Below are 13767 nucleotides of genomic sequence, written 5' to 3'. Positions count from 1 at the left end.
TGTATTCAATCCAATGCACCACACAGCTGCCCCAGAATCAAGAAGACCTGAATTCAAATCCAACCTCAGATACTTACTAGTTGTGTGATCCTGACCAAGTCATTTAACCTGTTTACCTCAATTTCCTCATTTGGAAAATGGTGCTGATAAAAGCACCCACCTCACTGGGTTGTCATAAGGATCAAATGAGATAATATTTGTAAAGTATTTCATACAGTACCAGGCACATAATAGATGCTTAATCAATACTTATTCCTTTCCCCCCTCTACAGATTCAAGGAGAGCTTGAAATTTCAAAGATGCAGAACTGACAATCCCCTGAAAACAGCAAAAATGTAGAGCCAGATTCTATGCTTAGGGATATCAGCTGGGTTACCTCTCAAGCCTCAGAAGCAACACCCCTGTGCTACAGGGCAAAATTGATTTGCTTTCATTTTGAGATATAAAGGAAAGATTGATAATCACCACAGTGCTAACACTGGATTTTTTTTTTCAACAACATGAATGAAAGGGAGATTTAATGGAGGGAGGAAAAATAGCCCTTTCACAAATCCTGGTTGAAAATTCTGGATTGCCTCCCTCTCTTCCCTTAAGCCGTACTGCTCTCAACCTGCCAATTGCAGATTTAGCCTTCAACTACATGTTTCTCATCCCTGGATGCAATTATCTCAATCCCTTCACTTCCCTCCATTTCATCTGGGATCATTCTAGGAAAATCTCCAGCTTCCAGTTAACAGGTGGTGGGTAGGAGGAAGCTGAGATGTAGGACACATTCCCAGGACCTTTGCATCTCAATTCAAGAGCCTCTGTTAACTAACTCCACTTTCAGGTGGCCATTGTTGACGACTTAAGCAAGGAGAGTATATCATGTGGAATTGGTTTTCATGGGCTCAATTTCATGGTCTAACATCGACCAAGGGGCAGAATTTTTCAAAACAACCATTACATCCTCCTTGTAAACACTGCAGTTTGACATAAAGCATTCTTGCTGTTTATGTAGAAGTACCCCTATGCATACTCGTAAATTCGTGAGTACCTCTGTGTGTGTGTGTGGTGTGTGTGTGTGTGGTGCTGGTGTTGTTATTCAGTCTTTTCAATCACATCCAACTCTTTGTGAGCTCATTTGGGTTTTTTTTTTTGGCAAAGGTACCATTGCCATTTCCTTCTCTAGCTCATTTTACAGATGAGAAAACTAAGGCAAACAGGGTTAAGTAACTTGCCAAGGGTCACCCAGCTAGGAAGTATCTGAGACTGGGCTTGAATTCATCCTCACTTCAAGCCTGGTGCTCTATCCATTGCATCACCTAGCTACCCATAAACATCTTCATAGTTTAGGACTTGAACAAATGTTGGGTAGGATGGGCAGGAATGAGTGGGGTGGTTTTTTTTTTTAGGCAATTGGGGTTAAGTGACTTGCCCAGGGTCACACAGCTAGTAAGTGTCCAGTGTTTGGTCTGAGGCTGGATTTGAACCCAGGTCTTCCTTACTTCAAGGCTGGTGCTCTATCCACTGTGGCACCTAGCTGCCTCCCCCTTTATTCTATAAAACTGTGCATACTCTTTGATCCAGCAATACCACTACTAGGTCTGTATCCCAAAGAGATCATAAAAAAGGCAAAAGGACCCCACATGCACAAAAATATTTATAGCAACTCTTTTTGTGGTGGCAAAGAATTGGAAATTGAAGGGATGCCCATAAATTGGGGAATGGCTAAACAAGTTGTGGTATATGAATCTAATGGAACACTATTTTGCTATAAGAAATGATAAACAGGTGGATTTCAGAAAAAACTTAGAAAGACTTGCATGAACTGATGTTGAGTGAAGTGAGCAGAACCAGGAGAACCCTGTACACAGTAACAGCAACATTGTGAGATGGATCAACTTTGGTAGACTTAGCCCTTCTCAGCAATACAATGATCCAAGACAATTCCAAAAGACTCATGAGGGAAAATGCTGCCCACACCCAGAGAAAGAACTATGGAGGCTGAATGCAGATTAAAACATACTATTGTCACTTTTTTGTTTTTTCTTTCTTGTGGTTTCTCCCTTTTGTTTTGATTCTTCTTTCACAACATGACTAATGTGGAAATATGTTCAACATGATTGTACATGTATAACCTATATCAGAATGCTTGCTATCTCGGGGAGGGGAGGGAAGGAGGGAGAAAAATTTGGGACTCAAAATCTTATAAAAATGAACGTTGGAAAAAAAATAAAATGGATTAAGCCAATCCAAAAAAAAAAAAGAAAAACAAAGAAAGAAATACTTCTTGATATTGATTGGATATTGGATCAAAGATTTAGAGATGGGAGGAACCTTAGAGGTCATCTAATGCAGCCCCCTTTTACAGATGAAGAAACTACAGCAGAGTGGAAATTAGCTGTCAGTCAATAAACATTTATTAAGTGCTTACAGTGTGCCAGCTCAGAGAATTCAAAGAAAAGCAAAAATGGGGTCCCTGCTTTCAAGGAGTTCACATTCTAATCAATCAAAAAGCATTTAAGAGTGTCTTACTCCCCCCCCCTTCCAGAGGTTGGAAGTCCACAAGTGTTGTGCATTGCATATATTTTCAGAGTTTTTCAATGTATTGATCAGTTATGCTGCTTTTTTTCTTCTTCTATTTCTTCTTTTTTTTAATGCTATGGGATGGCTCTCTGAGATGGGGAAGGAGAGGGATACTTGGGGAAACTATGATAATGTAAAACACTCAAGACACCAATGAAAACTTTTTTGGGAGGGGGCTAGGCAATGAGGTTAAGTGACTTGCCCAGGGTCACACAGCACTACTATGTCAAGTGTCTGAGGTCAGATTTGAGCTCAGGTGCTCCTGACTCCAGGGCCAGTGCTCTAACTACTGCTCTACCTAGCTGCCCCCAAATCCTGTCTCTTTCCACAGCACCCCTCATTTATCTACTTCCCACCTTCCAACATTATAGGTAAATCATATAAAGGCGATTAAAGCAACCAAACTATGTATTTTTTGTGTTACATCTTGCTTTTTCTGGCTAAAGGGTGAGAAAATAATCTCTAAAGATTAAATTTCTCCAAACTGCCCTATCCCCAAATTGCTATCCAATAGCAAAGAAAAATCAGTAGGCTGGATGCTTTTGCTATAATATTCATAAAAGCTACATGGTATGTTTTACCTGTGAGGTTAGAAAGATCAATTCAATTAGAGAGGTGTCAGGGAGGAAAAAAAAGTCCTATCAGTTTCATTGTTCATGAACTCATTTAACCTATAGAGCAGAGAGAAATACTATCTTGGGGAAACAGTTGAGGGCCAAGTAATCTGGCCAAACCTGCAGGGCTTGAAAAAAGGGAATTATAAGAGTAAAGGAATAATTCACTTTTAGGGGACCTGGACTTTAAGCGTCAGATCCAGATCTGTCTCTTCCAGAATTCAGCTCCCTGATCAATTTTCCCAACGCTGGTTTTTGCTAAAATCTCTGGCCCCTGTGGTAAAGCATTTATCCCAAGATAGTTTCTGTGGCTCCCCTCCCTTCTCTCACTCCCCCCCCCATTCCCACCGCAATGGTATAGTCCGCTGCTGATTGTAAACCAGAGGCGTTGAACAGTGACAGGGGTTCAGACGCGCGGCTTAGTAGCTGTAGCCGAGGAGAGGTCGATGGGATGATCTGTGATGTTCTTTCCTTCGCAAACAGGGGCAGATCGAGGTGGAAAGTGAAACAGTCTTCAAGTTAGCAGCGCTCATTTTGCAGGTAAGAATTTTCCTCTTGCTTGGTATCTCTTGCCTGTCCCTCTACCCCGCCCCCTCCACTCTTGCTTCCTGCAACTAAAATTTGCGCAAATCTTAGAAATTAATAAAGTTTTAGCCTTTTGCTTGCAATCTGGAAATCGAGCATATCCTAAAAGTTGGGTTTTTGAGTCCTTTGCTTTATTATGAAGCATCTTAGTGATCAGTTTGCCAAATTAAAAGTGTGGGTCCCTGGTTTTAGCATTGAGCATTGCCAGGGTACTAGTGGGGGTGTCGTGTGTTTGTGTGTGTATGTGTGTGTGTGTGTGTGTGTGTGTCTTTTAAATACAAACGTAAATGTACAAGCTTAATCTCCCCAGGGGAACTAAATTAAAACTAAGCAAACTCTTGGAAAAGAACTTCTAAATTAATTTTGTTGGGCTTTTGGTTTTCACGGTTGTTAGTTCGTAAGTACAGGGCTGACAGTTAATTGAAATAGTCACCTTTGCCGATCTTTTGAGTCGGAGTAACCGATTGCTCTTTAACCCTTGAAGATTCTATTAAAATATAGATCTGTTTTCTTGCTGCATTAGGAATTAGAGACATACTATGTGTTTGGTGCTTGGATCCCAGGAGCTAGTGATGTCTGTTCCCACCATCACTTGCATGCAAATGCATTTAATCACCGGGGCTTTGAGAAATGAGACTTAATTATTAGTGCTTTTTCACAAATTCTTGTCTCTCCATTTAACAATAACAAAACCTGGCTGTCTTTCTGTGCCAGATCCTCCTCCCTCGGAGTACAGCCGGAAGACGCTCTCTTGTTCGAAAGCATGCATGCTTCCCCAGGTCCTAACCTTTTACAAACTCAGGACTGGAGGCTGTGTTGTTAGGGTATGGAAAGTAGTACTCCTGGGGTGGGGGGATGGGGAGAATGGGCAGAAATAACCAGCATTATTACTCTGATCTATCTGATGTTATACTTAACATATGAAGTAGAAGGAATCATTTTAATTTTGTTTTCTCTCTTCCCCCCCACCTCCCCACCCCCTTGCAGGAAGCCAAAGGGGACTATACCAGGTAATGTCTCTCTTTTCTTTGCCAACCTACACTTTACCGAGGTAGGGGTTTGCTTGTGGAAGTTTGCATATATTTCTGCACTGTTTATCCCCAACCTTTATATTTGCTCTTGGTAACTAGAAAAAGCTATCTGGGGAGGGAAGAGTTGGGAAGGGTTGTCTATAATCAGGAATAATGGTAAGGGCAAAATAAAAAAGATATCAGTAAAAATTTTAATTTTTTAAAAAAAGTTAATGTGCAGAAGACTCTCTTGTGGGCAATGAACAAGCAGAATCAGTTAGAAGGCAGATTTCCATCGTAGACCAGAGGCACAGGATAATCTCATGAATTCCAATAGACAGAAATCTGGGCTTCCTGTGACTGAAGTGGGAAGTTCTGTGAAGGCTTGAGCTGCTCTGGTTGTTTTTCAAACCTAGGTGGCAGTTCATCGCAATCAGAGGGTCCTTCTAGGTAGAGCCTAAAACAGAATGGAAGGGCTTGGACTACTGTGGCTTAAAAAAAGGCAACCCTTTAACAATCCAGCCTTTGAGAAGTCTTAATGTATGCACTGTAAGATAAAGTTCCCCCAGCTGCTTGGGAGTAGATCTGTCGCTGCTTTCTCTCACAGCTGCCCGGCGGGGGCCTCGCCCTTCATACACTTGACCTGACAGTTGTATTGTTCCCTGGTGAGAGACTGTGAGGGACCCGGCCCTCCATTGCCTGTGGCTGCATAATCAGTCTCTGTTTAGCCCGGGAATTTATTTTCTACCTGTAGAGCTGCTTTTCAGCTACTAAAGCAGTAGCTGAAAGGGGAAAACTGTTGAGAGCCTGGAGGGAAACCCTTCAATTAGAACCAACTCTCACTGACCAGAGACAAATTTCAGCAATTGTCCCAGGACACGTTAATGTTTTACTACTCACAGCCTTTCCACACTGACTATTTTTGTCTGCCTCCCAAAAGTGTACTTTGAAATTCAGATGACTCAAGTAACTGATAACAGAATTAATGGCTTCCAAGTTCCAAGAGGTCAGCCATGTCCTTGGGAAACAGTGTGGGGCAGTAGAAAAGAATTGGGTTTGCAGTTACATACAAATAGGTGGTCCAGTTCTTGACTTAAATCAGGAAATTTGTTGTTCAGTCCTTCTGGCATGTCTGACTCTACCTGGCAAGGCACTGGAGTGGTTTGCCATTTCTTTCTCCAGCTCACTTTACAGATAAGGAAACTGAGGCAGAGTTAAGTGACTTGCTCAAGGCCACACAGCTAGTAAGTATCTGAGGCCAGATTTGAACTCACAAAGATGAATCTTCCTGACACCAGGCCCTGTGCTGTACCTACTTCGACACCTAGCAGAATTCAAAACCTGCCTTATAAACTTTGGAGCTGGTGCAACCTCTCAGCCTTGGTTTCCTCATCTGTAAAAGGGCTTTTATAATCACACCTGTCTCAGAGTTATGAGGTTCAAATGAGATACCATACATGAAGTGCTTTGCAAATTATAAAGTGAGGTAGAAACACATTATTTTTGTTATTAGTTACAACTAGCTTAGTACATATCTGCCACTTAGAACATATCTCATTTTTGTCGTGGTACCTCTAGTTTTTGGCACATATTAGCACTTGAGTAGACTATTGGTGGCAAGCAAATTACTGGACCTCCCTGGGCTTGAGTTTCTTCAAATGTAAAATGAGAAGGTTGTAAGATAGGGATGGTATCTTCCAGCGTGTGGGTCTAAATCTATGAACCTACATTTCATTTCAGAAGCTTTAGTACTGGTTTTATTAAACTTAATTTAATAGAGCTGAGAACAGACTTTGACATGGTCTGGTTTGGGGGTTTCTTTTTGAAAGAGTGAGGAGAAAGTAAGGAATACTTGACCACCTTAAATTCAAGCCCTGACTATCTATTGTTGTGTGACCTTGCACAGGTCACTTAGCCTCTGGGCTTTTCTTTCATTCTCTTATTCACTGATTGATCTATAAAATGCTGAGGTTGGGCTAGATCTGGAGTAAACCTTTTTTGTGAGATGAACAATGCTTTTAAAGGCACAAAATACCTAGGATTCCAAAAGAAACCAATTATATTGAAATACAGTTAATTTTTTTAAAGGCTCATTGACTCCATGAAATAAAGTATGCCCATTTTAGATTTTTGACTATGTCATGATTACTAAACAACACTTCATCTCAGCCCTCCCCCTTCTCCAATCCCATAGATAGGATTTTCAAACTAAGAGGTGGCAGATTTGGTCAATGGGTGAAAGACTTTCTGCCAAGGCCAGGAGACTGAGTTTCTGGGAAGCTAAGGATTTGGACAAGGGCTTATTTGCCTTCAGTTCTGTCTGGGTCAGCTTCCAATCAGAAATCCATGCCTTCAGCACCTTATTAACTCTTGTCTTTCCTTGGTGCTGGCACATGCTACCTTGTCATACCTCTCCTTAATCAATTAGTGTGACTGTCTCCATTTAAAAAAAATGCAAAATGATTTCAAACAGTAATTCTAGTTCTTGAAGGTTGATGCATCAGCGTGGGAAAAGATTTCCATGGTCCTGTGCAAATCTTCGGGTGCTTAATAAATGCTTTTATTGTATGAACGAAAGGGGGACAAAGGCAAAAAAAAAGCCAGTAATTAAAAAATGTTTTTATTGTTGCCTGGTTCACTTTAGCCTCTATGTAACTATATTCTTTCTGTCTTTGATTTTTCTAAAAGTATTTTCAACTCAACAAATGTTAATTAACCCTTACAAGGTGCTTAGCATAATGTTAAGGACTGGAAAAGGAAGGAGGAGGAGTTATTTAAAGACTAGCTTAGGACTTCACCCTGTCTTTAGTTAGATAATAAGACTTACCCAATAGCAGGGCACCACAAGATAATATTATATGTGATCATAATGAAAATTCCAAAACATATTGATAATGAGATCTGTGGACAAGCAGGAAAGGAAGAGCATAACACTGTATGGCTTGGAAAGTTTCACAGAGGAGTGGGATGTGAGATTGATTTTGAAAAATAATCATGGTGCCACTGGACTCAATACAGAGTGGAATTCTTAACCCTGTTTGTGCCCCTCTGGCAGACCAGTAAAACCTCTGGTGACTTTCTCAGAAAAAAAAAGTTTTAAAAGCATAAAATAAAATACATTTTACAGGATAGAATATGTAATACAAAGGATTATCAAGGAAAACAATTGTAGTGAAATACATTATTCTATTACATTACTAAAATCTATTAAATATAAATTAAAATGTATTAAAATATTTTTTTAAAAAAACCAAATCCATGGACCCTAGGTTGAGAACAGGAGTAAGGATAAGGGGAGGTGACATCATGACCATTTTCCAATTCTCATTGGTAGTGATCCATCTTTATTTGGGAGGAATTGTCAGCATTAGGTCAGGATGTAACTTCAGAGGTCGTGTAGTCCTGTCTCCTCTTTTTTTTTTTCTTTTTGGTGAGCCCAGGGTCACACGGGTAGTAAGTGTCAAGTGTCTGAGGCCACATTTGAACTCAGGTCCTCCTGACTCCAGGAGCTCTGTCTACTCTGTCTCTCATTTTACTATTGAGGAAACTGCAAACCAGAGAGGTCAAGTCATCTATGTCTTCTTAGAACTACGGTTTGGAGGTTTTGTTGTTCCAGATGTTCCCTGCTGGGATTTTTAGAAACGCCCTCCCCCAAAGCAGATAAATGACTTCTCTGGAATTTTTAGTCTTAGAGCCTTAGTTGCCAGGAGCCCTGAGAAGGTTAAGGGATGTGCCTAGGGGTTACTCAGCCAGAACTGGTCAGCGATAGCACTTAAACCAGTTTGTGATTGCAAGGCTGACCCAGGCCACCGCTCCTGACAATTTACTGCAGTGAAGTCAAGAACCTAAAAGATCACTTCATATCACTCCTTCCCTGCTAGGCTGTCTGAGAGCCCATTCCCCACCCCCCACCCAGTTAACTTTTCCACCATGGCAATCCAATTATACTGGATAGAAGTTAATTAAATTGCTGGAAGGACGACTTCCATTTTCTTTAAACAACTGACAGCTGGGATTTCCAAGTTAGCCACGGAGCTTCAGAGATAACTACTGACCGATGGGAGTAACATAACACAGACAAATGGAGGGAATTCCTGGAAGCTGACACATCTCTGAGACAAGGGTTTATCTTCAAACCCTTAACAAAGGAGTCAGTGAAAAGAGAGGGTTTAAAAAATATACCCTTGAAGACAGAATTTGCTGCCTGACTCTAGGGGGGGTTTCCCCCTTCATTTCTACTTGTAATGAGGGAGGTGGCAATTTTTAAAGGAAGTTAACACCTGGCTTCAAATTGCTGGGGAGGCCCCCAGAAGTTCCTAACTTCTACTGTTTTTTCCTGGGCTCTGGTAATTTCCCGTGAGAATAGTAAAGCTTTGGGTGTTGAGGAAGTTAGTTTATATGGAAGAAGTAGGGGCTTTGAGGGTTGTACTTCAAAGCAGGGGAATTACTGATTGGGGTGCATCTGGAAGTCTAATTCCACGCACAATCTGAAAGGGAAGACTGAAAATTATCACCATTTCTTTAGGGTTCAGAATGTGTTTTCCTTGGTAGCGTCAAGCAAAAAGAATAAAGATGCTGCAATTTAATAGGAATTGAAGTTTTCAGTCCCATCTCTGATCAGGGTAGAAATCCATCCATATATGGCGTGTGCATAAATATTCTACAAATGACCACATTAGTCTTTTCCTTGAGTCCATAATGCCATTTAAAAAATCATATGGCATACTAAGAGGTTAGCTTAATAGCAAAGATCATAAATCATAAATCCCAGCTGTATTGCATTGGCATATTGTTATGACTGCCTTCTGTCAGGGTGGTCACTGAATGCCATGCTACAAAACAGACCCCCCCCCATATTTTATTGTAAAAAAAAATGACTTGATGCTTTTCTTCTCCCTCCTCTCAATATTGTTTTTACTTGGGTAGCTGGATGGTCGGGCAGTTCTGCGTTCAAATCCTTCTTCCAACATTTACATTTACCAGCCCCTGTAATCTGGGGCTAGTGGTTAAAGTGAGAGGAGTGGAACTGGAAGATATCTGAGATCCCTTTCAGCTCTTACTCTATGACCTGACTTACTGAGAGTGGACGAGAGATAGCTTTCATTGGGGAAGGGAGCTCCTCCTCCTCATGGATATCTCTTGGTCAAAGTAAAATTACAAGTAAATTGTGAAATGCTGTTAATTCATTAACTAGAAGAAGAACTGGTGTTTTTTAAAGATGCATCAGTGGTACAGTGACTGACCCTGGCCCTGGAGTCACAGGCCAGACCCCGGCTTAAAATCCTGCTGGTTATTTACTACATGTATGGCCTCAGACAAGTCACTAAGGGGAGGTAAGTGGGTCTGAGTTTCCTCATCTATTAAATGAGGGACTACCTCACCTCCAACTCTGAATCTATGATTCTGTAGCATAAAGTGCTCATACGTATTGTCTCATCTGAGCAAATTAAAACCCTTGCTCAAACAACTTGTACAATTATTAATCTGATTAATTTATTCCTACACTAAGAGTTTGAATGGTTTTTTGAATGTATTTTATAAGGCTTTTGGAGATATATATATATATATATATATATATATATATATATATATATATATATATATATGTATGTATGTATAATTTGTATATATGTAAAATCATTTGGGTTTAAGTGACTTGCTCAGGGTCATATAGCTAGTAAGTATCAAATGTCTGTGGCCAGATTTGAACTCAGGTCCTCCTGACTCCAGGGCCACTGCTCTATCCACTGCACTACCTAGCTACTTCAGGGCATTTATTTGAATGTAGTTTATTCATAAACTAAGGGGCCATGATTTTGAATACTATATTTCCAATGCAGATACAGAATGCAGAGGTCCCTGTAAAGCAAGCAGTGAATCTGTGGGTCACCTTGAAGTTCAGTCTATGGAAGCTGCTAGTTCAGAACCACCTCTGAGCCTTTGACTATGACTGGAAGGTTTATGGCAATGAACCTTTGTGACCTGATGTGGTCTAAGGCTTGAGGGATAGATAACAGGGCAGTGATAAGCAAAACTGTGGTTCAAAGCTAGCAGCTGGTAGCTCACTGTGTAAGAGTGCTGAGCCTGGAGACAGGAAGACCTGAATTCAGATTCTGCCTCAGACACTTTCTAGCTGTGTGACCTGGGGCAAGTCACTTTACCTTTTTCTGTTTCAGTTTTCTCATCTGTAAAATGGAGATAATAATAGCACCTACCTCCCAGGGTTGTTGTGGGGATCAAATGAGATAATATTTGTAAAGCACTTTGCAAACCCTGAAGGGATTTAAAAATACTAGCTTTGTATACAAGAGTACTGATTCTGGAATCTAGAGGATTTACTTTACCCCATGGGCCTCAGTTTTGTCATCTCTTAAATGAGAGGTTTGGACTTGATGTGAACTCTAGGACAGTGAGAATAGCATCACTACTTTGGAACCCTTCATAAAGGCTTTATATATTTCTGTATACACAAAGGGCAAGCACAGATTCTAACTTTATCCTTTTTTAAAAAATCCTTTTAGTTGATGATAGGATTGGAAATGAACATGATACTTTAAAAGTATCAGTAAAAATAATAAGTGTCACTTCTTCTGTAAAAGAAAGCAGTTGGACTGAACATCTAAAACCCTTCGAACCTCTGAATCTATGCTCCTATCTCCCCTTAAAGTCCCTTTGACTAGACCATCACCTGAAAAGATTTCTGAAGTTTCATCTTCCCTTCTTAAAGAGAAGGGTTTAAGAAATGATCTGGGACCTCAGAAGTCTTCTAGTCCAATGCTTTTATTTTACAGATGAGGAAATGTAAATCCTGGGAGGTGTTTACTGGTCCAAAGTCACCTTGGTAGTAAGTGGCCTAGCCAGGATTCCAGCCCAGCATCTCTGACTCTAATTCAAACATTCTTTCCACTGGGCCCTTTAAATGATCCTAGAAAACAAAGAAATGCTATTATTTACATGCAACCTGAGTGATGCCTGTTTCTGTTCAGTCCTTTCAGTCATGTCTGACACTTTGCGACCTCTTTGGGGGGTTTACTTGGCAAAGACACTGGAGTGGTTTGCCACTTCTTCAGTTCATTTTGTAGATGAGGAAACTGAAGCAAACTGAGGCTAAATGACTTGCCCAGGGTCACATAGCTAGTAAGCATCTGAGGCTGGATTTGAACTCAGGAAGATGAGTCTTCCTTATTCCAAGCCTAGTGCGCTATCTGCTGCACCCACCATAAGTAATACCACTTAAGCCTAAAGAAAACCAAAGAAATGCCACTAGAATGAACCCTAAGTTCTTTCATGTGTAAATCAAGTAAATAATACACTTTATTGTGTAGGGCTACTGAAGTTTGAGAGCCTTAGAGGAAGGAAGATCCAGGTTCAAGTCTTGCCTCTGGCCCAAAATTGTGGAACTTTGGACAAGTCTTTAACCTCCAGATTCTCTCTCAGAAGCTTTCTTAGGCAGGGGTGGGGAATCTGAGACTTGGAAGCCCCACGTGGCCTTCTCAGTCCTTGGGTGCGGCCTTTTGACTAAGTCCAAATTTTACAGAACAAATCCTTTTATTAATGGGATTTGTTCTGTGAAGTTTGGATTCCGTCCAAGGGCTAAGCTGACTACTTAGAGGCTGCAGGTTCCCCATCCCTGAAGGTCTCATACTATATAAATTATAAATGAATTGGAGGATCTGTATCTGCATAGAAATTTTCCACACCAGGAATTCCTTCCATTGATCGAGCTGGGGCTGGACAGGGGAAGACCTACAACTTAACAGTAAATCAATCACCCTATAGGCATACGCACAGAGCATTTTTTCTTTTTTAGTAGAAGGTAATTCAGACTTAAGGTGCCTTTCCTATTTCTGAACTGCAGCAGAAACTACAAGGCTCAGGCCTTCCTGCAAAGCTTGAGATACTCCATGTATTGAAAGGCAATTTCAGGTGAAATCCAGCAGTCCCACACTGCCCCTTACTGTATTACTATTTTCTATGCCTTCATATCTGTATATTACTATACCATTCTATCTATAACATTTACGATTTTCTATGCCACTTGTGTGTGGTGTGTGTTTTGTTCATGCCTTTGCTTGTAATAACAAAAACTTCACAACAAAACCAACCAGCCAGGAATAGGGTCTGATAGCATAAGCAGCGTTCTCCAACAATAGTCCTTGTTCCCCCGTTTCCACTTCCCCATGCCCAAAGAAAAGTCAAGCATTTCCCTTATCTCATTTCGGGGGCCAAGATTGCTGACCATTAATTTTTTCCTGTGAGGGAAATCCATTCACTGCAAAGTGGTGAGATATGGACTTGGAGCCAGCAGTTAATCAACAAGCATTTATTTAGTTTATTATGGGGCATAAGTGGTACAGTGGATAGAGCACTGGCCCTGGAGTCAGGAGGAACTGAGTTCAAATCCAGTCTCTCAGACACATGATACGCGCTAGCTGTGTGACCTTGGGCAAGTCACTTAACCCTGATTTCCTGGCCAAAAAAAGAGTTTATTATGTGCCATGCATTGAGGCTGCAGAGACTAAAAAGAAACAAACAATCCCTGCTCTAAAGGAACTTATATTCTGTCCAGAAAGCTATAGATTCAACTGTACTTCTCCCACGTGCTAGCTATGTGACCATGGAGGAACCAGATCACCTAAGCATTCTTAGCCTTCATTTCTCCTGTGATGTGGGGCTCATTCTACCTTTCCTGAGAGGCCTACGTGAGGCCTTCACATCAGCAAACCCTAAAAGTGCTTTGTAAACCTCAGCTGTCATCCTTTCTTGTGTGTCCCTTTCTTTCCAACACAGTACAGTTATCCTTTCCAATCACAGAGGCTAAGGGCACAGCACCCTGTGATCTGGAAAATCTGTGTAAAATTTTTTGGCCCTCCCTTCATACCAGAGAAGAAATTGTGTATATTTAATGGTATTAAAAGATAAAAAAGTTGATGTTATACTTATATTTTTGCATTCCTGAGTTTCTGTTTTTTCCTGCGTTGTCTGTTGGC

At 40.8% G+C, this 13767-nt stretch overlaps 1 protein-coding gene across 8 annotated transcripts in view; it reads left to right on the top strand.

Annotated features, from left to right (window-relative positions):
* Positions 1–13767, top strand: part of FRMD4B (FERM domain containing 4B) — a 354364-nt gene that overhangs the window by 268500 nt on the left and 72097 nt on the right. For all 8 annotated transcript variants that reach the window (XM_021007524.2, XM_021007518.2, XM_021007519.2 and 5 more), the window contains 2 exons: positions 3666–3722; positions 4755–4777. In XM_021007524.2, the coding sequence (XP_020863183.1) occupies positions 3666–3722; positions 4755–4777 (80 nt within the window). The remainder of the gene's footprint in view (positions 1–3665; positions 3723–4754; positions 4778–13767) is intronic.

The sequence above is a fragment of the Phascolarctos cinereus genome, unplaced genomic scaffold, assembly GCF_003287225.1.
Source record: "Phascolarctos cinereus isolate Bilbo 61053 unplaced genomic scaffold, phaCin_HiC Scaffold_4;HRSCAF=312, whole genome shotgun sequence".
Classification (NCBI taxonomy): Eukaryota; Metazoa; Chordata; class Mammalia; order Diprotodontia; family Phascolarctidae; genus Phascolarctos; species Phascolarctos cinereus.
This window is presented reverse-complemented; position numbering and strand designations above follow the sequence as displayed.